Source organism: Xenopus laevis, chromosome 4L (assembly GCF_017654675.1).
Source record: "Xenopus laevis strain J_2021 chromosome 4L, Xenopus_laevis_v10.1, whole genome shotgun sequence".
Lineage (NCBI taxonomy): Eukaryota > Metazoa > Chordata > Amphibia > Anura > Pipidae > Xenopus > Xenopus laevis.
The window spans coordinates 150,178,491-150,206,240 of record NC_054377.1 but is presented as its reverse complement, the minus strand read 5'-3'; the positions used below and the strand labels follow the sequence as shown (position 1 = coordinate 150,206,240).

The 27,750-nt window shown below is 39.3% G+C and overlaps 1 protein-coding gene across 3 annotated transcripts in view; it reads right to left on the bottom strand.

The window, feature by feature from the left end:
• dnah12.L (dynein, axonemal, heavy chain 12 L homeolog) overlaps nt 1-27,750 on the bottom strand; it is a 95,077-nt gene that overhangs the window by 53,254 nt on the left and 14,073 nt on the right. For all 3 annotated transcript variants that reach the window (XM_018240378.2, XM_018240379.2, XM_018240377.2), the window contains 27 exons: nt 27,353-27,506; nt 25,854-25,945; nt 25,405-25,583; nt 22,951-23,086; nt 21,803-21,928; nt 20,663-20,797; nt 20,061-20,254; nt 19,425-19,668; nt 19,016-19,201; nt 17,958-18,158; nt 17,553-17,747; nt 16,375-16,496; nt 15,612-15,894; nt 15,213-15,332; nt 13,703-13,859; nt 12,422-12,594; nt 11,333-11,485; nt 10,192-10,431; nt 9,738-9,983; nt 7,845-7,964; nt 6,522-6,631; nt 6,257-6,437; nt 4,838-4,978; nt 3,286-3,369; nt 3,016-3,204; nt 1,504-1,623; nt 698-886 (listed from right to left, as the gene is read on the bottom strand). In XM_018240378.2, coding sequence (XP_018095867.1) covers nt 698-886; nt 1,504-1,623; nt 3,016-3,204; nt 3,286-3,369; nt 4,838-4,978; nt 6,257-6,437; nt 6,522-6,631; nt 7,845-7,964; nt 9,738-9,983; nt 10,192-10,431; nt 11,333-11,485; nt 12,422-12,594; nt 13,703-13,859; nt 15,213-15,332; nt 15,612-15,894; nt 16,375-16,496; nt 17,553-17,747; nt 17,958-18,158; nt 19,016-19,201; nt 19,425-19,668; nt 20,061-20,254; nt 20,663-20,797; nt 21,803-21,928; nt 22,951-23,086; nt 25,405-25,583; nt 25,854-25,945; nt 27,353-27,506 — 4,470 coding nt within the window. The remainder of the gene's footprint in view (nt 1-697; nt 887-1,503; nt 1,624-3,015; nt 3,205-3,285; nt 3,370-4,837; nt 4,979-6,256; nt 6,438-6,521; nt 6,632-7,844; nt 7,965-9,737; nt 9,984-10,191; nt 10,432-11,332; nt 11,486-12,421; nt 12,595-13,702; nt 13,860-15,212; nt 15,333-15,611; nt 15,895-16,374; nt 16,497-17,552; nt 17,748-17,957; nt 18,159-19,015; nt 19,202-19,424; nt 19,669-20,060; nt 20,255-20,662; nt 20,798-21,802; nt 21,929-22,950; nt 23,087-25,404; nt 25,584-25,853; nt 25,946-27,352; nt 27,507-27,750) is intronic.

Below are 27,750 nucleotides of genomic sequence, written 5' to 3'. Positions count from 1 at the left end.
ATCCTTCTGCCCAGCCGAACCTAATCCGAACCCTAATTTGCATATGCAAATTAGAGGCGGGGAGGGAAATTGCGTGACTTTTTGTCAGAAAACAAGGAAGTAAAACATGTTTTCCCCTTCCCACACCTAATTTGCAAATTAGAGTTCGGATTCGTTTCGGTATTCAGCCGAATCTTTCGCGAAGGATTCCGGGTTCGGCAGAATCCAAAAAAGTGGATTTGGTGCATCCCTACTTTAAACAAAACAGGGATTGTTTGTCCATATATTGCAATATATTTAAGCTGAACAACTACGTCAAAGTCATCCCATATCTGGCCAGTCCTACGCTCAATTTTCATCTGATTCATTAAGAATTCTATTGCTTCATTATACATTTTACAAAGGGGCTAAGTTTTACCTGCAACTTACTTGTAGTATATTGCAATATATAGGACAAACAATACCTTGTAATATGTTTATTTAATAAATGTAATAGCACAATTGAACCACCGTTCAGGTTCAAAGCTAGCACTTAACAGTACATTTGCTTCAGGTAACTGTTAGGCCTATCTAATGGCCCTAATCTGCATCAGTTGGGCCCATAATTTACAGTATATAACCTAGTTGGACAACTCACCATGTACTGTCACCTTGAAGCCCTGTATGTACCTCAGCAGCTACACTAGGGGTACAGAATGTGTGTAGGATGAACATTTACCTCATACACATAGTCATACACCAGACCCTTATCATCAAAGGGACACTCCCATTTCCCCACAGCAGTCGGTATTGGGTGCTCAGTTGACTTTCCCAGTAAGATTTCTTTGAGGAAAGAATCAAATTTAAGTCGACTGTCGGTGTCACAGCACCCACCAATAGACCACACCATGGAAAAAGCAAAGCAAGCCTGGAAAAAGAAAAGAGACATATTTGTGTAAATGAGACACTACTGGTCATGTGAATTTAATGAAGTTAATTCAGCAGCACATCACTTAGTGGACATGGGCCTAACGAACAGGAATATGTAGGCCAAAAATATACCAGGAAGCTTTGTTATAGTGGCAATAACAACACAAACAACAACAATACCCCAGATGTATTTATACACGTACACCGAAGCACTGTTCTGCATCATATCAAAGAAGCGTGATGTTACAAAAAGGTTGCATACACGTATTTCAGTCTCCAGCCCAATTCATTGAAAAGTGCTGAAGGCTAACTAGGTTGGGATTTGTTCAGGGGCGTAACTATAGAGGAAGCAGACCCTGCGGTTGCAGGGGGCCCAGGAGTGTAGGGGGCCCAGTGAGACCCTAATTAATTAGCAATTTTAATATATCTTGGTAAAATAGGACAACTTATAAATATTTTGGGGCCCTAAATTGAATTTGCTATGGGGCCCAGTAACAACTAGTTACGCCACTGGATTTGTTAATAAAGATGTCTGCCACGAGGGAACAGACAAGACAGGAATAACCAGGACAAGGAATAACAAAGGTAACTCTGATGAGAGAAGATGATTCTCACCATTATCCAGATGCGAATGTTTTTATTGGTGGGTTCCTCTCTGACGCAGTCAAATAATAACATTTCAAAGAGTCGGGTGAGCGACACAACAGCATTGCTGTTACTTGTAGACACCAGTTCCTATACCAGAAAATAACAAGAAATTGTTACTAACATACAGGAGACGACAGAAAAAAAGACTAATTTATGAAAGCAAATGGTAAATATGAATTCAAAATTCACACATTCAAATATAAATTGAGATTTATTACACGTCGACCATGGAAACAGTCCTAATTCGAATATTCGCCAGATGAAACCTGCTGAGTACATTTACAAGTCAATGGCAGATCTTTGCATCTATGGCCAGTTTAAGAATAGAATACAATTAGAATTTTCGGGGCAGAACCATTCGATCAAATATTAGACTTTCAATTTTTTTCTTAAATAACCTCTATGTCAAATTGTGAGTATATTCGAATGAAACATTCAACCTTTGATAAATGGGCCTCTGTGGGTACTGTCACACTTGCATATAAGCACAGGTCAAGGAACAGCTCAAATTCGTGTCTCTTGTGTCTGGACCCAGAGGTGCTGAGTCGGAACTGAGGCACTGGGCAGATTACAGTGGCATAACAGCTGCGTATGTATTTTCACATCGAAACCCTCTCTGTGTGTCTGAGTATAAACACAGGCCAAGAAACAGCCCAGTGTGGAAGTACCTTAAAGGTATAAAGGTATACTATCAGTTAATAGTGCTGCGCCAGCAAAATTCTGCACTGAAATATGTTTCTCAAAAGAGCAAACAGATTTTTTTATATTTAATTTTGAAATTTGATTGGGGCTAGTTTCAGTTTCCCAGCTGCCCCCAGTCATATGACTTGTGCTCTGATAAACTTCAGTCACACTTTACAGCTGTACTGCACTTGGAGTGATATCACCCCCCCCTTTCCCCCCAGCAGCCCATCATAAGAAGAATGGGAAGGTAACCAGATAACAGCTCCCTAACGCAAGCTAACAGCTGCCTGGTAGATCTAAGAACAGCACTCAATAGTAAAATCCAGGTCCCACTGAGACACATTCAGTTACATTGACTAGGAGAAACAACAGCCTGCCAGAAAGCAGTTCCATCCTAAAGTGCTGGCTCTTTCTGAAATCACATGACCAGGCAAAATGACCTGAGATGCACCTCCACACCAACATTACAACTAAATAAACTTGTTGGTTAAGGTATGAAATGTTATATTGTAGAGTGAATTATTTTCAGTGTAAATAGTGTAATTTAGAAATAAAAATTACATCATAAAAATCATGACAGCATCCCTTTAATAGATGCAAAACTGTGCATGCTTGGCTGCTATTCACAAAGGTTCTTTGCTGCTGGTAAGCCAATCAGCATCAGGTTTTATTATTTTTATGTAACATTATAGCTCACAAGGGTGCTCGCTTTGGCTATATAGGTCATACAGGTCTTCCTGATTTATGATGAAATGTCCCACCATGATAATAATTAGTCAGACAGTACACACGTACCTTGCACTGCTTCCGCAGAAACCTCAGAGCAGGTTGGATCAGCCAATTAAACAGCTGCTCAAGAAGCCCAAGATGTTCCTTGGTCTGTAGAGCCTCAGGCAGGGTGTTGAGCCAGGATTTCACCAGTGGATCCCAGCCCAGCTGTAGGGGTTCCAGGTATATCATACCGCAGCGGCTAACTGTCGCAGGCTGTAGATAAAAAGACCCTGAGCCTTTAAATGGACAGTAGCAAACACAAAGCAATATGAGTGGTTGATAATAAATACTTACCGAGGCCTGGGACAGATCCATTGTCTCAAAGATCAGACTCATCTGAGGAGACATCTGAATGATCTCCCCACTCATTAAGCACAGCTGGAAATAAACCGACAATAACATATTTAGCTACAACATGGGTTATAGTCCTAATGGCATCACTATAACACAACATGAAGCCCAAAGGTTATTCTCCAAACATCTAAGAATGTGGGCCACATGCAAGAGATCAATAAATTCAAAAGTTGATAAATTTTTACCTATATTGTAGGTAAAATAAAATTAAATCCAAGAGGCCAATTTCACTATATCTTGGTCTTTTAGGAAGCATGTCCTTCTACTATTCTTGGCTGGGCAAAAATCATTCTATAGGGTCAAGGGTGCACCACAAACTCACAGGAAAGGTCATTAATGATTTTGACTTCCCAATCCCATTTACTGATGCTGTTATGGCATTATTTTACTTCCCTCCTGCCAAAGTCCTCAGTGAAGGAGGAATTAAGGGAGAGAGAATTAAATTGGACCAGACCGGGTTTCCCCATGGTCTTTTAATGGAAATTTTAGGTTAAAGGAGAACTAAACCGTAAAAATCAATATGACTAGAAAGAAATGCCATAATTTATATACTGAACTTATTGATCCAGCCTAAAGATTCAGCATTTCTTCAGTACTGTAATGATCCAGGTCTTCAAAGTTGTCACAGGAGTTTCCCATCTTGGATATTGTTAGGAGTGTCTGTGACACTGTACATTCTCAGTGGGATTTGAACAGCTTGTGAGAAGCTAAACTTAGGGGTCGTCACAATTAACCAAGTGGAAAATGAGGTTTGTCTGTAATCTAAGATGATGCTACAGGGCTGATTATTACATTCTTATGCTAATTCTGTTGGTTTCTGAGCTGCCATGTATCAGAATTATTCACTAATCAGCCTTAAATGGTGACATGTACATTATATATCTGCAATAAAAAAGATGGGGAGCTACTGGGGCATCTTTGGAAACACAGATCTTTACTGCAAAAAGGCTGCGGTTGCCTTGGGCATATTGTTCAATGTTCTGCCTTACTTCTTTAGTTAAACTTTAGTTCTTTCTTAAAGTGTAACTAAAGAATTAAGTAGAAATGTTGTACATTATGTTTTGGGCTTCTGTACCAGCCCAAGGCAACCACAGCCCTTTAGCAGTAAAGATCTGATTGGCACGCAGACTTCTTAAATTATGTAGGGATTAAATTATCTGTTTTTTTGCATCAATGCAACTGAATATTCCTACTTTGCTGGCCACTATCAAAACTGAGGTAGGAACCAGACAAATAAATAAATATTTCAGCTTGGGAGCAAACAGGCAATAAGAATGTTGGTACTCCCAGGCTATGTGAGCCCTGACGGTCACCCTCTCATTTTTTTCTATGAACAAAATCTCATAGACAATTTGAGGGCAACAAAAATGCAGCCTCCATTCACTGAAAATATAGGCCAAGGGGCTGCAACAGACAGAAATGCACATGTAGCAGGTCCTTTAAAATCATCAAAAAATGGTTATTCCATAAAATACAATGGTAAATATTTCACCTTTTTGTTGTCATCTAGGACAGTGTTCATACTTTCTATCCACAGCGTGTCAATGGGACCATCAAACACCACCCATTTACGCTCTGAACTCTCCGATAACGCAAATTCCCGGAATGTGTTGGCAACAATCCCATCTGTCCACTGCAACCAACAAAGGAAAAGTATGATCTTCAGCATTAAAGAATATGCAATATTGTGCTACCACTAAACACAGGGTCAGAGCAAAGAGTGGGTCTCACAGCAAACCTTCAGTTGCGGCTCCAGTTGCTGAATTACAACTCCCAGTATATGATATGTTGATATGTTGGGAATAAAATGAACACACAAGTTGGAGGAACACGAGTTAAGGTGGCCATACACAGGCAGATAAAGCTGCCGATATCGGTCGTTTAGACCAATTTGACAGCTTATCTTCCCGTGTATGGGGGCTTCCGAAGGGTTTTCCCGATCGATATCTGGCCACGATATCGATCAGGAAGGTTTGATTTTTACCCGACAGAGCCCCTTGGCGTATCGTAATCCGATCGTTCGACCATACGGCTGAATGTTCGGTTTACCCCCGATATAGCCATGCCGTTAGTGGCATATCGGGGGAAAGATCCGCACGTTTGGCGATGTCGCCAAACGAGCGGATCTTTGAGTCTATGGCCAGCTTTGAACTTTGCTGATGCAATGTTTCCTCTAAGCTGTGCTCTCGCACACAGATTGTGATGCCACACACAACAAATAGTGCTACACACAAAGCATTTTTGTGTGAAAACACATTTTTGCATTTATTCTGACCTGCACACACAGTTTTAAAAAAATGCGATCAAACGTTTAAAGTGCGTGCACAAAATAATTTTTTTTCACACATAGCTGAGAAGGAATTAGAGGAAACATTGCTATGATGTATATATTAAAAATGTTTAGCAAGTGTTACACAGTATAATATGCTTCACTTTAAAGTAACTTTTAGTATGATGTAGAGAGTAATATTCTGAGACAATTTGCAATTGGTTTTATTTTTTTATTTGTGGTTTTTTACTTATTTAGCTTTTTATTCAGCAGCTCTGCAGTTTGTTATTTCAGCCATCTGGCTGCTAGGGTCCACATAACCCTAGCAACCATGCATTGATTTGAATAAGAGACTGTGATATGAATAGTAGTGGGTCTGAATAGAATAGAGTGATAAAAAGTAGTAATAACAATAAATGTGTAGCCTTACAGAGCATTTGTTTTTTTAGATGGGGTCAGTGAACCCCATCTGAAAGCTGGAAAGAGTCAGAAGAAAAAGGCAAATAATTCAAAAACTATAAAAGATAAATAATGACAACCAATTAAAATGTTGCTTAGAATTGACCAGTCTATAACATAATATAAAGTTAACCTAAAGGTAAATCACCCCTTTAAAACTGTCAGACAGTTAAACATTAATACCTCATGGGAAACTGGGTCGAACTGGCCAAAAAGCTGTCCCATAGTGATGGATTTTGGATTGACAGTCCTGAAGATGACCTTCTCTTCATCACACTGCTGTTCATTCATAAGAGACAGGGTATCCGCCAAAATGTGCAGGACTTTGGTTTTCCCAGAGAATGGCTCCCCGACCAGCATAAAGCTGAATAAGATGACATAAAGATATTTAGAAAATAATCATATAAGGATCAGACTTATAGGTATGGGGGCTATAATGGCAGCTTACCCGTGTCGCACAATCATCATCTCATAAGTCTGTATCATCTTCTCTAGGAACACGGGGACTGGCTGGACATTGTGCCTCCTGCAGCATTCATGTGCGCACTCCAGTAATTTCTGTACAAATACAAACATGTGTTTTACTATAATATCCTCCCATTAGGAATCCATTTTTGGAACAATATGGAACCTTTACAAGCATTAAAAAATTACCCAAGATATGAATCCTTTCTGTGTTTAAAACAAATTGAGAACAGAAGGTTTAATTTCTGCACATACAGTATATATATAACTGAATAAAAATTATTAAAGGGATCCTGTCATCGGAAAAACATGTTTTTTTTCAAAACACATCAGTTAATAGTGCTGCTCCAGCAGAATTCTGCACTGAAATCCAATTCTCAAAAGAGCAAACAGATTTTTTTTATATTCAATTTTGAAATTTGACATGGGGATAGACATTTTGTCAATTTCCCAGCTGCCCCTGGTCATGTGACTTGTGCCTGCACTTTAGGAGAGAAATGCTTTCTGGCAGGCTGCTGTTTTTCCTTCTCAATATAACTGAATGTGTCTCAGTGAGACATGGGTTTTTACTATTGAGTGTTGTTCTTAGATCTACCAGGCAGCTGTTATCTTGTGTTAGAGAGCTGTTATCTGGTTACCTTCCCATTGTTCTTTTGTTTGGCTGCTGGGGGGGGGGGAAAGGGAGGGGGTGATATCACTCCAACTTGCAGTACAGCAGTAAAGAGTGACTGAAGTTTATCAGAGCACAAGTCACATGACTTGGGGCAGCTGGGAAATTGACAATATGTCTAGCCCCATGTCAGATTTCAAAATTGAATATAAAAAAATCTGTTTGCTCTTTTGAGAAATGAATTTCAGTGCAGAATTCTGCTGGAGCAGCACTATTAACTGATTCATTTTGGAAAAATTTTTTTTTCCCATGACAGTATCCCTTTAAATAAATAAATTATATTATATGGAGGTACAGGTATACAGAATGCTCTGGACCTGGGGTTTTCCGGGTAACGGATCTTTCGGTAATGTGGATCTTCATACTTTAAGTCTACTAGAAAATCATATAAACATTAAATAAACCCAATAGGCTGGTTTTGCTTTCAATAAGGATTAATTATATCTTAGTTGGGTTCAAGTACAAGTTACTGTTTTATTGTTACAGAGAAACGGAAATCATTTTTAAAAAATTTGGATCATTTGGATAAAAAAGAGTCTATGGCAGACGGCCTTTCCGTAATTCGAGTTTCCAGATAACGGATCCCTGTGCCTATCAAGGAGCAGCCCCTGTTACTCAGCAGATCTCTGTACTTACTTGGTAGTCTGCTTCTGGGAGGACAATGCCAGGGAACAGGTCACTGGTGATTCCATTAAACAAGGGGATATCGTGGGACAAAAATTTGGGTTCATTGACGTCCTTAATGGAGCGAAGAAGCTGCGTGTTGGAAACCAATATTGTGGTGAAAATATTGCACTTTTCATTGAGAGATATCAGCATTTGAATAAAGGGTCACATTACTGGAAACACCTATTTGCTCCCTGTTTAATAATGACATACTTATGTAGTGCGGTGTTATTTTCTCTTACATTTAAGAATTTGGGCTTCATACATCTACTTAAAGGAGAGCTAAAGCCTAACCAAAGAAGTAGGTAGAAATGTTGTACATGATGTTTTGTGCTTCTGTACCAGCCCAAGGCAACCACAGCCCTTTAGCAGTAAAGATCTGTGTCTCCAAAGATGCCCCAGTAGCTCCCCATCTTCTTTTCTGCTGATTCACTGATTCACATGCTCTGTGCTGTTGTCACTTACTGAGCTTAGGGAACCACTCACAATATACAGTACACATAGACTAGAAATGTCACAATATAAGGCTGATTAGTAATTAATACACATAATTACTACATGGCAACACAGAAACCAGTGCAATTAGCATCAGAATTTAATAATCAGCAAACCTGTAGCATCAGCTTATATTACAGCCAGGGAAGCTCATTTTCTGCTGGATAATTAGTGACGAGCCCTAAGCTTAGCTTCTCAACAGCCAATCAGAGCCCACTGAGCATGTGAGTGTCACAGACACTTTCCAAGATGGTGACCCCCTGTGACAAGTTTGAAGTCCTGGATCATTGCTGCTATTGACAAGCTCAAACTTTAGCCTCGTGCAATAAGTTCACTATATAAAATATGGAGTTTTTAGCCCTATTCATTTTTAGGGTTTATTTCTCCTCTAAAGGAGAATTCAACCCCTAATGTTAAAAAAAACCCTACCCCCCTACCCTACATAGACCCCCCTCCCTCCAGCCTAAGTGTTACTATGGGAAAATGCCCCTAACTCTTTACTTACCCCTCGGTGCAGATTCACTTACCCCTTCAGCCGCTTCGTTAATCTTCGGAATGAGACTGACGCTTTGTCAATTTTCGTGTGTTTTCGTGAAACAGAAAACTGCTCAGACTGCGCATGCACCGCCACACTGGTCTCATTCCGAAGATTTCCGAAGAGAAGAAGATGGCGCACGTGAACTCCAATGCCTGAATCTTCACTGAGGGTAAGTAAAACATCAGGGGCATTTGCCCAGGGTAACACTTAGGTAGGGGTTTTTACACTTTAAGGTTGAATTCTCCTTTAAAAGTCCACTGGTTTTCTTTGTTGTGCTTCAGAAGCCCAGGAGAAAGACTGCATTAATAATTAGCCTTTAAGGGGTGGTCCGCCTTTAAGTTAACTTTTAGTATGTCATAGAGTGGCTAATTCTTAGCAACTTATCAATTGATCATTTTTTCTTATAATTATTTGCCTTCTTCTTCTGACTCTTTCGAGCTTTCAAATGGGAGTCACTGACCCCATCTAAAAAATTAAATGCTCTGTAAGGCTACAGATTGATTGATATTGCTACTTTTTATTACTAGTCTTTCTCTCCTATTCATATTCCAGTCTCATTCAAATCAATTCATGGTTTCTAGGGCAAATTGTCTGAAAATATCACTCTCTACATCATACTAAAAGTTATTTTATTTTATGGCCTCCGTTCCAAAAAAGAGCAATGCTGACATCTTAGTATGACATCATCATTTTATTACAGATTTTATTACAAATGTGTATAGTGGACATAGTGCCCTTATAACTGGCATCCAAAGCCTTGAGGGATCTGATGCATAAAATTCTCTCTTTTTACAGGTCTGTCCAAACAGTCAGAACAGTTGAATACTTACAAGAATATCTTCATTCTCATTTGGGAATTTCAGCTTCAGGTTTCCGGCAGCTACTAAAACAGCTTTGACTGCTCGCATCCCATAATCGTAATGGAACTGAGAGGAAAGCTGCTCTGAGCAAAGCCTGTAGGTCATGACGATCTTCACTGAGAGGGGCTTAGCATTAAGGAACCCATAGGAGTAAAGGGAAATCTCTGCTATAAGGGCATAGTTGGGCACCATCATGGCTACCGTCCTGAAAAGAACCTACAATGTGTAGAAAATGTAAATTTAATCAGTGAAGTACATACAAAAGATGAAAATATGAATATGAGAAATGCTTTCATTACAGGCAGGGTCAGACTGTCCTGCCAGACTACCAGCGGATCTCCTGGTGACCCCAGTTCTTTCTTAGCTCTGGTGGATCCTAGGAGGCTCAGTCAGAACCTGGTATTTTGCTCAGAGAGAGTTTTACCTTAAGGTTATCAGGAAGTTCTGATCGACCTGCATAGCCTGGATTCATGGTTATGGCTACAAAGCAGTTTGGGTTCAGCTTCAGTTCTGTCCCTTCAAAGTTGAATAGGTCCATTTTTGTCTGGATGGCTCTCTGGATGCAGAGAATTTGCTGAGCCACCACAGACAACACCTCAAGTTCTATACGGTTAAACTCATCAAAGCATGCCCAGGCTCCTGACGACGCCAAGCCCTTGAAAAACTGCAGGAGGAAGTAGATTTATGTTAATATATTGATTAAAGAACAGGTCCCTCACCACAGTGTGTAGATTGAGTTCCTACCTCACAGGCCATACAAAATGTTTATTAAGGCACAAGATTTATGAGCTATAAACACAGTAGTAGGGTGTATACAGACTTTAGGCATAAGCCTTCCCCTGCAATACTGTATGGTGCCTAAGTTAAAGGGGAACTATTGCATACTGAAATAAGAAACTTTGTAAAGTTAAATATTCTGTACTGTTTCTGAAAAAAATCAAGTTTATGTTGACTCTCTCAGCATCTGTTTCTCTTCATTCTGTCTTCATGTAGCAGTTGGGTGTCAGTTATTCATTGACAGTTAGATCCAATATATCTTATAGGGGGGCTCCTTTTGCCTAGAAGATGTATTAAAGCTCACTCAAATAACTGATTCCAGTACAAACAAAATCTAACAAAAGAACTGCTTTTTGCACAAATCCTGCATGTAGAGAGACATGATGTCTGGTGATATTAATAGAGTGACCTCTAATACATCTTCTAGGCAAAAGGAGCCCCCCCTATAAGATATATTGGATCTAACTGTCAATGAATATCTAACACCCAACTGCTGCATGAAGACACAAACAGATGCTGAGAAAGGAATAGTGAATATAACCTTGATTATTTAAGAAACAATGCAGAATATTTAATTGATTGTATTTAGAAAGTTCTTACTTCAGTATGAGGAAGCTTATATTACATTTTCATTTTCACAATAGTTCTCTGTTAAAATTTGAGGCAGTGTTGTATACTCATGAGTGGAAACTGTCATATTGGTTGCTAGACAGCAGATAGGTGAAGTCCAAGTTGTACTGTAAACATAGGAACTGTGGAGAGGAGGGGGGTGAGTTCTGGACTAGTACCTTTGACATTGCTAAATAGTCCAAACCATCGGAGCAGTTGAAAACAACACACTGAACAGCAAGAGCTTTAGCCAAGTCCTTGGTTGTTTCAGTTTTACCGGTACCTGCAGGACCCTCTGGAGCTCCCCCGAGATTTAGATAAAATGCTCCGATCTAAGAGACATAAACACATAGGATGTTAGTAAAAATGTGCAGAGCGTTGGGATGAAAAAAATATTGCACAGCTTCACAGATGGACGCACATAATGATACATGAATGATACAGTACCAGAGATTTTCTTATTGTACAGCAATATTATTTTACAGGAGGATGATCCCTTAAAATGTTTTTCAAAAATAGTGCCCCCAATGTAAGACAGAATGAAAAGAGGGGCAAGAACAGGGTAGAAGCAGTAGATGTTTTACAGGAACAACATCTGGAATATGACAGGACTAGACATTAGGCACCTAGAACAAAGTCTGTTTAGCCACCCCAACCTCTTACACCATGGGAAAAATTATCTACTTAAAACATATTTGTCCATGAATCAGAAATCCCAGTGGGCCCCCTATACATTTGGACCCCCCCCCCCCAAAAGCAACCAATGGCAATGTCACCCCTATTGTTACTCTCCTTTTAACAGAATTTTAATTATTATGATTCATAATAGGAACTGCGGCAATTTATGCTCTATGGAATAATCACAAGCACCAATCACTTGCTCACATGTTGCTCCCAGTGGCATCAAAGCAGGTGCTTATTTTTGAATTCCTGACTTGGGGGCCAGTTTTGGTTGAATAAAAAACAGTTGCACTGCCAAACAGAGCCTCCTGCAGTCTGCCCATTCACATAGAGGCTACCAATTGTCAATCACAGCACTTATTTGTCACCCCCAGGACATGCTGCATACTTTTGTTGCTCTCCAACTTTTTTTAACATTGGACTGTGGCTCATAAGTAAAAAACGTTGGGGAACCTTGAATTATACCATGTAACCCAATGCAAATAGGATGCTGATTAAGGTGACATAATGTGTCCATGTTATGTGCAAAATAATTTAGTGATACATTGTCACTGGCAAGCGATGATTTCTTTAGAGAAAGCTCATACCAAGGTTCGGTAACATCTGTCTGTGAGGGGTGTAATGACAAGTCGCGGCGAATTTCCCAGATACTCGTAGGCGTATTTTACATTGCAGTTAATGATGCGCACACGGGCGTTCTCATTTTCCCAGTAATATCGGAGCTGGGCCAGCCACTGGAAATCTGTCTCATGGGAGACGCCTGGAAAAGAGAGAGATTCTATAACTGGGGACCTGTGGCTTTGTTACCTGATGTCTGACTATGGGTAAACCCCGTAATACTGGACCTTCTTATCTGTAAGACCAACACCACAGAGAATTATACAGCAGGGAAACACGTGTGCCACTTGCATACAGATCCAGTGTGACCATGTGTACTCATTTTATTTTGCCTTGCCTTATCATTAGGGATGCACCGAATCCACTATTTTGGATTTCCTCCGCGAAAAATTAGACAGAATACTGAACCAAATCCTAATTTGTATATGCAAATTAGGGGTGGGAAGGGGAAAACAAAAAGTCACGAGATTTCCATCCCGCCACTAATTTGCATACGCAAATAAGGATTTGGATTTGTTTAGGCCGAATCTGAATCCTGCTGAAAATGGCCGAATACCGAACTGAATCCTGGATTCGGTGCATCCCTACTCATCATGCCCTCACAGGCACTTTCCCTGAGATAACTATCGCTAATTAACATATTATGTGATTTCAAAAATAACCAGCCTTTGTTGCACATCTGTAAATAAAGGGTCAAGAATGAGGTATACAGAAACAAACAACTGAAGGACTAATGTCAAGTCACTCCAGAGCCTTACAAACTAGCAATCAAATAGTCTAAATGAAGTTGCCTCCACTATACCTCCGCTTTTTGTAGTGTCAGGTGCTGGCTGCTTCCCCACTGCCAAGGGAACTGGATACTGCCAGAAATTGTGCTGAAGCACAGAAAATGGTGCTTAATCTGTGTTTATTTGTTCCAAAAAACTAGGCAACACTTAAGCCTCCTGCCCAAAAGAGCCCCGAAATGTTGCCTAGTTTTTTGGCACAAATAAACACAGATTAATCACCATTTTCGGAGTGCTTCAGCACAATTTCTTTTACAAACCAGCAATAATACCTCCTGTCATCATTCAAGGTGACCTGCAACCTCATGTCTCACTACTGGGGTCACATAATAACCGGCCCACAAACAGCAAACGACTAAATGACACCTGGCACCCACTGATTTCTATAGGTTACATAAACTGGAGCAAACTTTAGACCTGAATTACCCTATTTATTTTTTGGTAAAAGGGCAATTACAAACATACCTGTTTCCACCATGTCCATAACAACATCTCGTGCGTGTACATCAATGGTTACCAGCGCCCCCAGAGTGGTGCGAGTTTGCTTAGACAGCTTTCCTCTTACAAGTTCCACAATATCATTAAGCTGGAGCTGAAGTTTGTCATAATAATTCCTTAGGCCCTTGAAAATACAAATTACAAATAAACTAAGTGCATAAGCTGTTATTATTAATATAATTAACATGTTTTTATAGAGTGCAAACATAATCTGCAGTGCTGTAAATTAAATGGGTTTATATCAAGCATTCACCGATATAAGAGGTGAAGAGGGTCCTGCCCAAAAGAGGATACAATAAAAATAGTCTGTCATAGGAGCATTGCTGGAAAACCAAAAGATTTTTCCTGTGTCAGTAGACCCGGCTACAGAAAGGCAACTATTCACTAAAGGGCAAATTTTCACCAGCGAATGCACCGCCACACTTTGCTCCACTTCGCCAGGCGTAATTCACTACCACTACGCTAATTCACTAAAATGCAAAGTTGTGTCTCTGAAGACAAACGCTGGTGAAGTATTGCTAGCGTTAATTCGTCATTGCGAGCATTTCATAGAGAACTTTCGCTAACATTCGTTTTAGCCTAATGAAACTTGTTAGTGCTTTTACGCTTAGGTAAATTTGCATAGGGCAGGTACATATAGGTCATATATATATGTCTTTATTAGAGATGTTGGTGCAAATGCTTGAAGTGGCCACTTATTATTACAAATATCCAACAAATAAAGACAATAGAGATCCTCTAATTGCCTAGACATGAGCCCGCCCTAAAACAAATGTGGCATGCCCCTCAAATTGGAAAAAAAAATTGTTAACACACAAATTTTGAAGATGATCCCACTTTAAAATATGAAAAAACGCCAGTGTTTTTTAGAACTTGTATGACTTTCCAGCATAAAGGATATGATGTCACTGACATAAGAATGAGGAAGATGTAGCTTTATTTTATAAGGTGGCGAAAGAAACGCTGACGAAAGAGATAACGCTCTGTAAAATTCGAGCGGAGTAACGATCTTTCCCTGGCGATAGGGTGCGTAACTGCGCTAGCGACGGTCTCTTTCGCTAGCGAATTGTCCTCTACGCCTGTTAGTAAATTGGCGATGCCCCTACGGATTGTATTTATGGAGAATTTACGCTAGCGACGGGCACTTCACCCTTCAGTAAATCTGCCCCAAAGGATTTAGCTAATGGCATGTGCAGCATGTACACTGTGTGCATAGTAACAACTGTATTACAGCCCCGTCAATGCACAAACATGTGAGGAACAATGGTTTCTCCGCCAGCCTAAAAAATGATGCATATGCCATTAGCCTTAGGGTTCTGAATTGATAAGATGTGTCTCCTCAGCTTCACCTATATAAATATACTGATCTGTGATATGTCTCTCTGATCCTGCTTACAATATACTTATATACAGTACATAGTGAGTGTGTAAAGTTGTTTATCCATTGGCATAAAATAATGAAGCCCGTAGGCCTTACCTGTGGCCCATCATGGATGGCTTCACTGACTTCACTAGTCCAGAACATCTGGGAAACACAAAGCACGACTTGGCCTGGCCAATCTCTCACCCAGTCTTTTCTTAATGTTTCAGGGTAGGCCTATAAGAAGAAAAGTAAATGTCATTCCAAATGTAATGCTCTTCTTTAGGATACTTGAGGCTTTGGTACTGCTGCAGCTGCATACTGACCTTAGCAACAAATTAATGGATTGTTTGATGGAAATTTAAAATCATTTTAATATATTTTAATTTGTGCAATATTCTGAATAGGGAAGTGAAGGCTGTGTAATGGAGCAGAGCACAGATTGCAGCACAAACAAGACAGGAATATCTCAGGAACCTTGTTACACACAAAGACCCACAAAAAGTCAAACAGTACCAATCTCGAGCGAGCGATAACATCCCGCACGCTCCGCAACATGACATCTTCCACTTGCACCAGCCACTTCTCCACAGCCCCTCGAGCCTCTGAGGTGGAAATGGTTTCAATCAGCTCCACGTGTTCCCCCTCTGTGCTGTACATTGCTCTGATGTCCAGATTGGGAAGGAACTCCAGCTTAGCTATGCCTTCAAAGCATTTCTTTAAATGCGGCTGAACTCGAAGGGGGTCCTTGGTCTCGGACAAAATCTCCAGCATTTCATCATTGGACAAAAAGAAAAAGCTGAAAGTAACAATGCACGAGTATCATATATATATACATAACAATCAATTTAGCAAATCCTGTAAAACATAATTATAATGACTTCTCTCTTTTTGCACCATTTACCTTTTCTTTAAACCGTAGTACAATAACATGTAGATTAAAATAGTTGAAACACAGGAGTGATCTGTGTGCAGTGTATGCAACTTAGAAAAATAACCCTCTCCCTAAATTTATATGTCTTGTACATGTTACTATATCAGGACAATCTCCTTTCAATAGACGGAATCTCTGCAGGGGAGGCAAGAAGAGGTGACCAAGCTTATTCTTCTCAGTTAGCACACTGACTCCGCCCTCCCCTGCCACTAATCACTATTTAACCCAATGGATAGTCAGTGCAAAGAAGACAGCAGTTCCCATCTAGAATTAATTGAGTCATCCAATATGTATGGATTAAAGAAAAAAAATCAGGTTATTAAACACAGTTACTGGAAATAATACCGGGGAAAGAAAAGTCTCTTTTTTTCTAGGTAAGCATTAAGACCCTTCATGATTTTTTCCAGAAGCAAGTTGCTGTCCTGAAGTTTCTCGAGAAGCCCAGGCAAGGAGGTTGCATTGAGCACCTGGAAAATGAAAAAAAGGTGGATTCCTTAAAAGTTCAAGGCAAATCATTTGGTACAATCTAAATAATTCCACCACTGTATATAACAGTTAAATTAGACAAGGTGTGAAAGAATGAATGATCTGATCCTTACAGGGCCCAGTAATGTCAAATACTTGAGATTTCAATTAAAATTCCATACGCACAATGCTAATTTTCTGAGTGTGCCTCTTAGACAACGTACTAATATTAGTATGTGGAACTTCTGGAGGAGTTTTAAAATAAATATAGCCTAAGTATAATGTCTGTATTCAGCACAATAACAAATCCATCTCAAAAGATCTGACTGAATACCAAACTTGAGTCTCATCCATAGTTTGCATATTGCATGTTCAAATTCGAGCAAATTCGAAAACAAATTGTATCATCTGGAAAGTGAATTCATTCAGCTGTAAGTTTTAAAGTCACATGACTTCAAAGATTTGGATTTAGTTTGGATGAACACTAAGGGGCACATTTACTAAGGGTCGAATTTCAGAAGTGCTAAAACTTCGAAATTCGACCAGTGAATTGAAAAAACTTCGATAGTCAAAGTTTTTTTTTGTTTAAATGTAGCTATTTGCGATCAAATTAAAATCGATCGAGCGATTTTCAAAAAAAAAACTTTCGACTTCTAAAAACATAGCCAAATATTGGCTATAGGTTCTAGGAGGTCCCCATAAGCTAACATAGCAATTCGGCAGGTTTAAGGTGGCGAAGTGGCGAATGGTCGAATATTCGAAGTTTTTTCAATTCGAAACGAATTTTGGCCTATTCGATGGTCGAAGTACCCAAAAATTACTTTGAAATTCGAAGTTTTTGAATTCGAAAATTCACTTCGAATTTACTTTGACCCTTAGTAAATGTGCCCCTAAGGGTTCAGCTGAATCTGAGCACTGCAAAAATTGGGACTTGGCCAAATCTCAAAATTCCTCATCCTGGAAGAAGTTTATTTATAGAATAAGTATTAATTATATTAAGAATGTCCAGATTTTCTCAGGTTTCTCAAATAACAATTGTATAATCCCACACTGGTTACCTTTGGCTCTTTCACGCAGTGCTTCATGATCTCCTTCCAGTTTCGATCCACTGTCTGGAAGAGGCGGCCTTCCTCAGGCATTTGCTGCATGATGTCCTCAGAAGAGAAAATGGGTTCTAAGTAAAGCCACTGTGCTTGCACTTTTAGCCATTCATCGATGGTCTCCTGAATGCGGATCAGTCGCTCCTCCCATTGCTGAAGAAGAAAAAGGCAAAATAATAATATAATATTGGCAGGGATGCACAATAGAACAGTAATTGCACAAGATGAAAGATAAAACTGCAGAAGAGCAAACAATGAGGACTCAATCCTGCAACCCATTAGTCATTCATGAATGTATCACATTTTGGAGGTGTTTGACTCCACAAATAAAATCCAGTTAAATATAATAAATAAGATATTGACCTTTATTTCCTTTTCAAAAGGCTTAATGAAAGTTGATCCCCTCATGGTCTGAGTCTTTACAATTTGGTCATCCAGGGTTGTCTGGATTTCATCCACTGCTGAGAGAATAGACACCCCAGACTCCCGATAGGGGCTTGTGCTGAATGAAATGTTGTCCCACAGCTCCACCATTGTGTGCATGGCCTTCTCTAGTGAGAACTCCTGTGGATATGATGCACACACATTGTAAGATTTTGAAACAAAAGTAATTTACTCATACAGTATATGCACGACTGGTAAAACTTTTTAAAAATAGCGCTCAGTCACATCATAGAGGTTGTAACTAGTAGTTTATATCAAGTGTTCTTAGGGGCGTATTAGTGTATGCTCCTGCACTAGAAAATTCACTGAGCCAGAACCAAAAGAGCATTCCCCCAGTAGCTCTGTGTGGGAATTTTGATTGCTCCCATGCATATCCCAAAGCTTCAGCACTGGCCACACATGCCTACACATAAGAAAAACTATCTGGGGTGTTATTTCTTGATGTGTTTTTGTTAATGATGGGTAAGTGGGTGAAGCGTAAAACAAGTAGCTTACTGTTTGTAAGATGTTTCCCATATCTAGCTATGTTTTTCCTGCACTGAGTAATACATGTCACTGACATAGACTTTGGCCATGCTTACTGAGAACAATAATTGAATAATTGTTGAACCAAGATCAAATTTAAAGACTTTGAAAAAACAGAATTATAGCCTACTAAAACCAACAAGCCAAGCAAACTAAAGGCCTGCCAAGGATTTACAGTATCCCAGTGGAACAGCCATACAGAAATAATTGTGATTCCTCTTCTAATAAGACATCACCTACAAGCTTTTTATGGCACTATTGTTCTTTATGATTAAAATTATATCCATTAAGTGGTACCCAGTATTAGTGTCGTAACTATTGAATATGCCTACAACAAAATCTTATAGTATATAAGATACTGCATTATAGAGATCAGTCAAAAGCATTTAATCTTGATTTCCAGCACAGTATTAAATAGTTTCTACCCATGAATGTTTCCATATTGTTCTTACCTTGCTGGCTGCAACACTAATCTGCTCAAACTCATCCAGGTAGGGAGTTAGGTTGAGCTTTAGAACCTTCCTCAATGTTGTTCCAGAATCAGGGGTCAGGTCATACTGTACAATCTCAGACATTTGATGCCAATGTCGGGTCCTGATACCAGGGTTGCAAAGAATGCTCACCAGAGGGAGATATTCCTGTACAGGAGAGATACAAAGAGACTGAGACATAAATTCTTTGTTCATAGATTACATCTTCATTCTGTGAAATTATCCAGAAATATCTATAAAACGCCATAATAAAACCACAGAAACTTCACACGATCCCAAAATATGGCTTAACTGACCAGGAACGAAGTGTATAGTCAGCAGGAAGTTTCCATACTAGGAATGATTCCCTTTAGAATGAATAGTCTCATACCTTAAATGCTTTGACCTGTTCCATTACAGTGGAACACATCAGAGATGTAGGGTCTTCCTTCTTCTCCTCCTCCTCCATTTCATCAGTGAGAATTCTGCGCTGTGAGGCCTTTTTCTTCTCCTGTTCAGCTTTCTGCTGCTTCTGCTGGAAAAATTTCATCATTTTGTACACTTCTCGGAAGATCTCATCTAATTCAGCATCCATGGTCTCTCCATTCAGGTCCAGGAATGCTCCATCCATCCACCTGGAGAAGAAGAAGTTAGAGGGTGCACAGGAGATTTTAAGAACATATGCAAACATTGCAATAGTAATACCCTAAACCTCTGATCAGGATTGGAGGACAGTTTAGTACTGGGATGGACATCCTTTGTGCATCAGATATCATCCTCACTCCACTTGCTGAACTGGGAAATGAATGTGGACTTGATGTTCTGATGGTATGTCAAGAAAATGTTCTGGAAACTTTTTGAATCTGTGATCTGAATTCTGACAAAATTGCATTTAAACAGTTTTTTTATTTGTCCCAGACTAATGAGTGAGTTATATTGTTCAAGCCTGGTTTTGATTGTTTTGATTGTCTCTGTTGCTGATCGCGATAATAATAAGATAAATGATAGGTCTGCAAAGATTTCATACCTCTTTTCAGTTCGCTGCCATTTATATATCAAGCCAAAGAATTTCTGATACATTTCAATGCTGGCTTTCAGAGAATCCAGTTCTGGGTACACAGTTGGCTCCCATTTATACAGGGCCTCCTCTTTATTAATAAACGACATCACCTCCTCTGTCTCCGTTATACGCTTCTGTACCATCCGCACATCGGAAACATACTGAGAAAAGAAATGTCACAATATTTGTTAGTAATCCTATTCTTTAGGGCTCATTTGCAGGATGCAAAAACGTTGTTATGGTGTTATGTATTTACCCACAATGCAACATGCACCTGCCCTGGCAAAAATTGTGCACCATGACTAATTCCATTTGCATGAGATTAAACTAATACAAGTGGTAGCCCCTATAGTTATTAATATTCTTTTGGAGCCCTGCACTCACCATCTGGTCAAGGTAGGTGTAAAGTATGGAGTCAGCATGCCATTATACAGTTCCAAGGAGCACATATAGGCACAAGCATATTCATGAAAGCCGAGTTAAAGGTTTTATGTCTAATGCTGTGTCTTTTATTGCAATGCACCACTACCCTTTCCACACATTCCACTGTTTACATTTGCCGGGCTTACCTGCTGCATCATTTCCAGCTCCGAGCATTCGGCAAATTCTTCCACACGGCGTGAGAGTTTCTCAAGTTCCAGCAAAAGCTTCTCCCTCTTTGCCAGCAACTCACTCTCCCCTTTACGCTTGGCCTTTTCAATGAGCTAATAAGGATATAATAAAATAATTGCATTATAATGACTACATATCCTACCTGGTACACTTTGTATTTTGGGAATTTCAGTTTCTATTATTGTGTCTAAAAACCATAACCACAGCCTAATAACATAAATTTTGAGAATGCATATACTACCAATATTTGTAATATTCCGAGGTTCACGTTAAGGACTACTGCTCTGCAGGGAAACAATCATACTTATGAACAGCAGGGGGAGCCCCGTCTTACTTCCCAGCCATGCAGAACTCAAGCAGCTTTGTTTGTTTCCCTGTAGAGCAGTCGGTGACTGTGTAGAGATTTGTATTGGATTCTATTTTTGCCTTTACATCCCCTTTACTGTTTCCAAATCCAGCTGTGAGGACAAAGATCTTGGAGGCAGATTTAAACAGATAAGCTGGGATTCTATTTGGAGGATTTTTTTGCTGCAGCCACTCATTCTGCAGAGTTGGAAAAAGTTTGTATTAAACAATACAAAAACTATAAAATCCACATTAGATTACATGACAACACAGGACCCAGTGCAGTCTGCATATTCTGATTATTAATTAGTCTTGCTGTATCGGCTTCTGGCAGATATTATTTGACTTGTGCTGTTTTGATCATTTATGACGATCCCTAAGCAGCCCAGATCACACTGAGCATGTGCACAGTCTTGGTCTTGCAAAGATGGTTAACAAAGTTACAAGATGTTGACCCCCTGTGGCCAACTTTGAAAGCATAAATCATTTGTTTGATTAGGCTTGTGGTGCAGTAAGTTCATGTTTATGTTTAGTATAAAAAATATAGCATTTCTTGCCTTATTCTATTTTAGACTTTAGTTGCCCTTTAACGCAGAGTGGCACTATGGCTATTAAATAATAATAGATTATTATAATTATAATAATCTGGGCTATTTTTAACAAAACAAAGCACATCAGCTTTTACCAGGATTGTTTTTTAATCCTGAGAACATATGCAACTGTTTTTATTTCTAATAATAAACCTCATTTACCTCATCGTTTTCATCAAAAACAGGGTTTATGTTCTGTGGCCAGAGCAAAACGGTAGCATTGAGCATGAGATCTTCTGGAGGGAATAGGTATACATCAAGCAGGTAGTTCATACGACGCTTACATTCCTGTAAAACAATATTACCTTCAGATTAAAGGAAAACTATACCCCCCAAACAATGTAGGTCTCTATTAAAAGATACTGAGTAAAACAGCTCATGTGTAAAACCCTGCTTCATGTAAATGAACCATTATCATAATAATATACTTTTTTAGTAGTATGTGCCATTGGGTAATCATAAATAGAAAATTGCCATTTTAAAAAATAAGGGCCGCCCCCAGAGATCGTAAGATTCACTGTGCTCACATACAAACCACATGTAAGGTCACATGAGCCAATTAACAGACAGAGTTCTGCCTTTTGCTTCCTCATTTCTTCCTGTTACAGTTAGTGTTGTAGTATTTCTGGTCAGGTGATCTCTGAGGCAGCACAGATAGAGTCACGAAATGGTGGTTCAAGGCAAGAGATGTAAAAGGGCAAGATTTATGTAAATATATATTTCAGTTTGGTAAGATTCTTTAATATGTCATTCAATTTGATATAAACTATTCATTGCTTAAGTATTCATTTTGGAGTATAGTTTTCCTTTAAACTACAGGAAGTTTACAGTTAATTAGTAAATTGGGCTTGGTACAGTGGTCGATAAGAATGTCTAAAGTGCTTCTGCTCTTGTGTAGGTCAAATTCTAGCAACCTCAAACAGGCCATGGTTGATATGGATTTTTAATTTATTTAATTGACTTGCCTCTAACATTATTATATTGTCTGCAGCTTATTAATGTATTTTGAAAGAGGTTAAAATTGTTGCAAGTCACATAGTTAACTCTGAACGGTAGTACAGTTTATGATCTGCATCAACTAGAAGTTAGGCAGGTTTCCTTCAGGCAAAAAGGTTCAACTCAATGGGAGTGTATTTTTTTCCAACCTAAATTGCAATGTTACTATGTAATAAAGGGTAATGAACACATTCCCTTTTAATGTCATTCTCTGAAGTGCAGTTTATTCCATGCAAAACAATTAAAGGTAAAGTATATTTGATAAATGTTTGGCTCATCACAAGCCCCCAACCACTAGAAAGCCTATAACTTACGGCAATCCGAACGTTCAGCCCTGCAAGATCTTTAGTCTTTGCTTGTTCCACAAATGCAATCTCCTCTATCACGTCCTCTGTTGTTTCAGGGACCTTCAGTGCTCTTACTTTAATTGTCTCAAACTCATTACAGATCCTAAAACATAGAGAGAAATTTTTATTTGAAGCAATATTGCTTTAAGATGTAGTTGTATTATTTTTATTATCCAGAATGCTCGGGACCTGGGGTTTTCTGTATAATGGATCTTTCTGTAATTTGGATCTTCACCTTAAGGGTAAGGCCAGACGAGGAGATTCGGGGAGATTTTGTCGCCTGGCGACTTATTGCCACGTCTTTTGCGCGACTATCTCCCCGAACTGCCTCAGCGTCTTTTCCCCAAAGGCTACAGGGCAAAATCGTCTGTGCTAATGCACACGCGGCAATGCGTTTCAAGACTTAGGGTAAGGCCAGACGAGGAGATTCGGTGAGATTTTGTCGCCTGGCGACTTATCGCCACGTCTTTTGCGCGACTATCTCCCCGAACTGCCTCAGCGTCTTTTCCCCATAGGCTACAGCGCAAAATCGCCTGTGCTAATGCACACGCGGCGATGCGTTTTCAATAGTCGCCCAAAGTTGCCTCAGTGAGGCAACTTTGGGCGACTATTGAAAACGCATCGCCGCGTGTGCATTAGCGCAGGCGACTTTTCATTCTAGCCTATGGGGAAAAAACGCTGAGGCAGTTCGGGGAGATAGTCGCGCAAAAGACGTGGCGATAAGTCGCCAGGCGACAAAATTTTCCCAAATCTCCTCGTCTGGCCTTACCCTAAGTCTACTAGAAAATCATTTGAACACTAAATAAACCCATTAAGATTGTTTTGCATCCAATTAGGATTAATTATATCTTAGTTTGGGATCAAGTACAAGATACTGTTTTATTATTACACAAAAAAAGGAAATCAAAAATGTTTTTGATTATGAAATAATGAAGTCTATGGAGGTGGCCTTTCTATAATTTGGAAGCTTTCTGGATAACGGTTTCCGGTTAATGGATCTTATACCTGTACACAGTGCTTACTGGTGCTATGCCAAGACCCCCAGCCAAATATACCAGGCCCTGAGTGTAGTGTATGCTAATGATGACCTTGGTTGGCACTACATAGTCTACCTCACATTAAAGGGGAACTATTGTGAAAATGTAAATTTACTATTAGCTTCAGCATACTGAAAAAAGATACAGTACAATCAATTAAAAATTCTGTACTGTTAATGAAATAATCCTGTTTCTCCTCATTCTGTCTTCATTCAGGAGTTTGATGTCAGATGAATGATCCAATATATCTTATAGGGGGCTCCTTTTGCCTAGAAGATGTATTAGAGCTCATTCTATTAAAATCACCAGACATCATGTCTCTCTACATGCCGGATTTGTGCAGTATTTTTGTTCGATTTTGTTTGTACTGGAATCAGTTATTTGAGTGAGCTCTAATACATCTGCTCGGAAAGGAGCCCCCCTATAAGATATATTGGGTCATTCATCTGATACCCAACTGCTGCATGAAGACAGAATGAAGAGAAACAGATGCTGAGAGAGAAATAGTGAATATAAACGTGATTATTTCAAGAACAATGCAGAATTTTTAATTGATTGTATTTACAAAGTTTCTTACTTCAGCATGAGGAAGCTTATATTATATTCATTTTCGCAATAGTTCCCCTTTAAATCCAGGGCTTGCACTTGATTGTGTCAAGTAACACTTAGGGGCAGATTTATCAAGGGTCGAAGTGAAATCGAGGGAATTTTTGAAGTTCAAAAATTGGAAGTAATTTTTGGATACTTCAACCATCAAATAGGCTACTACGACTTCAACCTTTGATTCGAAGTAAAATCATTCGACTATTCGACCATTTGATAATCGAAGTACTGTCTCTTTGAAAAAAAACTTTGACTTCAATACTTCGCCAACTTAAACCTGCCGAAGTGCAATGTTAGCCTATGGGGACCTTCCAGAGCATATTTCTACGTTTTTTGTATTCGAAGGAAAATCGTACGATCATACGATTCGAAGTACGTTCGGAGTATGATCGTACAAAAAATCCCACGAATTCGACTTCGAATTTCGTAGTATTCAATTCGATGGTCGAATTTCCAAGTATTTTCCACTTCGAAATTTGACCCTTGATAAATCTACCCCTAAAAAATACTGAAGTAATAATAGATTTTTGGAGGGCTTTTTGTGTTCAAACTCCATGGACCAATGTTTAGTCAGAATCCACATTAACAAGATTAAAATATATTACATAAATGTTTCACCCCAAATATGACTTTTATAGGACTTCAGTCTGCACCCCCCCCCCCCAGGGTAGGCAAACCCAGAGTCAGGGATTTGGCAAGCAGAATATGTTGGGGACTTTTACCTAAAAAAACAGTTTGTCAAGACTAATAATGTTGTTGGTGAAATGGGAAATAAACTTACAATTCATTCTCCTGTCTGTGTTCAGTCACCAGTCTTTCCAGTAGGATATTGGCAAAGCTTTTTGCTTTATCAGCCAGACCCTGCTTCAGATCGTCACAGTCCAGCTGTACCATAGTATAGTGGGCCCGCGCTGGCAAGCTAGTGATATCCTTAGCAAGCTGGAGAAACTGCTCAACAAACTGTAAGGGAACCAAAACAGGTTAGTAACAAATCAATACAGCTGGGTAACTTACTATATATAACCACTTAAGATCCCTCTAGTACAAGGTAATAGATAGAAAACAGTGGTGAACCAGCAAAATTACCAAAACTGATCAAACTATCATCAGGATGGATTTCTATTATATCTAAACGAGTTTACATACCAAAACTTTATCTAACTGTATTCAAGCTGGGCCCCATAGTTTGGAAACCACTTTGTTTAGGTCAAGGTCTCAGTTTGTACGTACTGTTGTGTAGTCATCAAAGCTATGCTCTTCTGCAATAAACGTCTCCACTTGTTGATTGGCTGTTCCATCCACCAGCCAGCTGTAGTTTTCCACTGCAAAGAAAGGAACAAATATAAATACAATGAGCGAATTCAGGTGGTGAAATTCTTTATTCCTGCTTATTTAATACACAATTTATTGGAAACATTTAAAAAATGTAACTAGAGATATGTGCGTGTCTACTCTTTATATAACGGTGCCTCAACACTGGGTCAAGAATGTCAGGTTTGCACCACTGCATCTGCTGTAAAGTAAAACTCCCAGCACGCTTGTGGCACTGTCTGTTGTAATGCAATACTCCCAGCATTCTTTTTGTTTTGTTTTTTTTTAAAGATTATTTTTATTGAGTTTTAAGGCATAACATAAAGTAAGAGAGAAGAAAAGTGAGAAAGAAAAGGAGATAGATAGATAGAGGGGTGTGCTTTCCCTTTATGCAATAAAATGAAAATTTCGGTAAAGAGCCTGGTTAGGAGCTTCCTTCAACTCTAGGTCATAGGCCTGCATTACCAGTTTGTGGTTCCATAAGTCACCTGTCCCAGATTTTCTTAGATTTGTCTGGGCATCCCCTGGTTATATATATATGTCAATTTATGTCTTGGAAGAATGTCATTAATAATTTTTATCCAAAATATTAGTGTAGGAGGTTCCAAGGTTTTCCACATGAGCAAAATAGCTTTTTTTGCATAGTGTAGAAGTTGCTGTAGCCACAACCTGTCACAAGATGAGAGGGTAATTCCTTCAATATGTCCCAGAATGCAGAATGCTGTTGTCCGAATAGCTGGGAGTCCCAAAGAAGCATTAATGAATGCAAGGATTGCAGTCCAGTATTGCTGAATTTCAGGACACTCACAAAATACATACATATAAGTACCACTATCAGCATTGCATTTAAAACACAAGTCTGGATACCCTTGGTATATTTGCGCCAGTCTGTGTGGAGTCAGGTACACTCTATTTAGAAATTTGGTGTGTATGTAGCGGCCCCTTACAGATATGTTGGTTTCCGGTATCTGTTCAAGAATATCTTTTGAAGATCCTTCATGAAAGCATGGAAAATCTTGGGCCCATTTTTGACAAATATTTTTTATAGGATCGAAACTTGAGCAAGAATAGTGTATAGCCAGCTAAGGGGTTTAGAGAGTTCTGGTTTACGTAGGTGCCCTTCCAGGGTTGACTGGGTAATGCACGGTGCACCCCCAGGAATTGGGCAGAGAATGCATGCCGCAGTAGGAGGAATCTGAAAAGCATATCATTTGGTAGCCCATACTCCTCTTTCAGTTGTGAAAAATGCTTGATTCTCAGCATTGTTAGCAGGTTTGTGCTACTCTGTTGATGTAAAACACCCAGCAGAATCTATGTAAAGTCAACTATTTTTATACCATTTTTAGCAATGTCTGGACAAAGACATGAACTGCATTTCACTATTGCTCAAACCTAAATGACTGTACATTTGTGCTTACCATAAGTGTTAAAGTGCATCTTAGGCTCCTCCAGATTGTGCCTCACTGCTTCTCTGAGTGCTTTCAGTGCCCACTGCATGACATGGTCAGGTAACTTAGCTTCGATATTCTGAACAGAACCTCCAGCGAGCCATGAAGATACTGTCTGAACAGTCTGAGTACAAAATAAATGACGTATATTTATAGTTACAAAGTAGTAGTTACAAAGTAGATAAACAGGAAAACGGTCTACAGGACAACCAGGGCTGCAAAGCCAACACAGCATGAACTGTTCTTTTCTTCTAGATTCTCAGTCAGTAGCTCAGTGGTTTATGGACAAGTGATAGTAATAATAAGGAACAGATCTGCATTATAACGAGAACAGATCCGTCCTGGTACACTTTGTTTTTTTGGGGGGG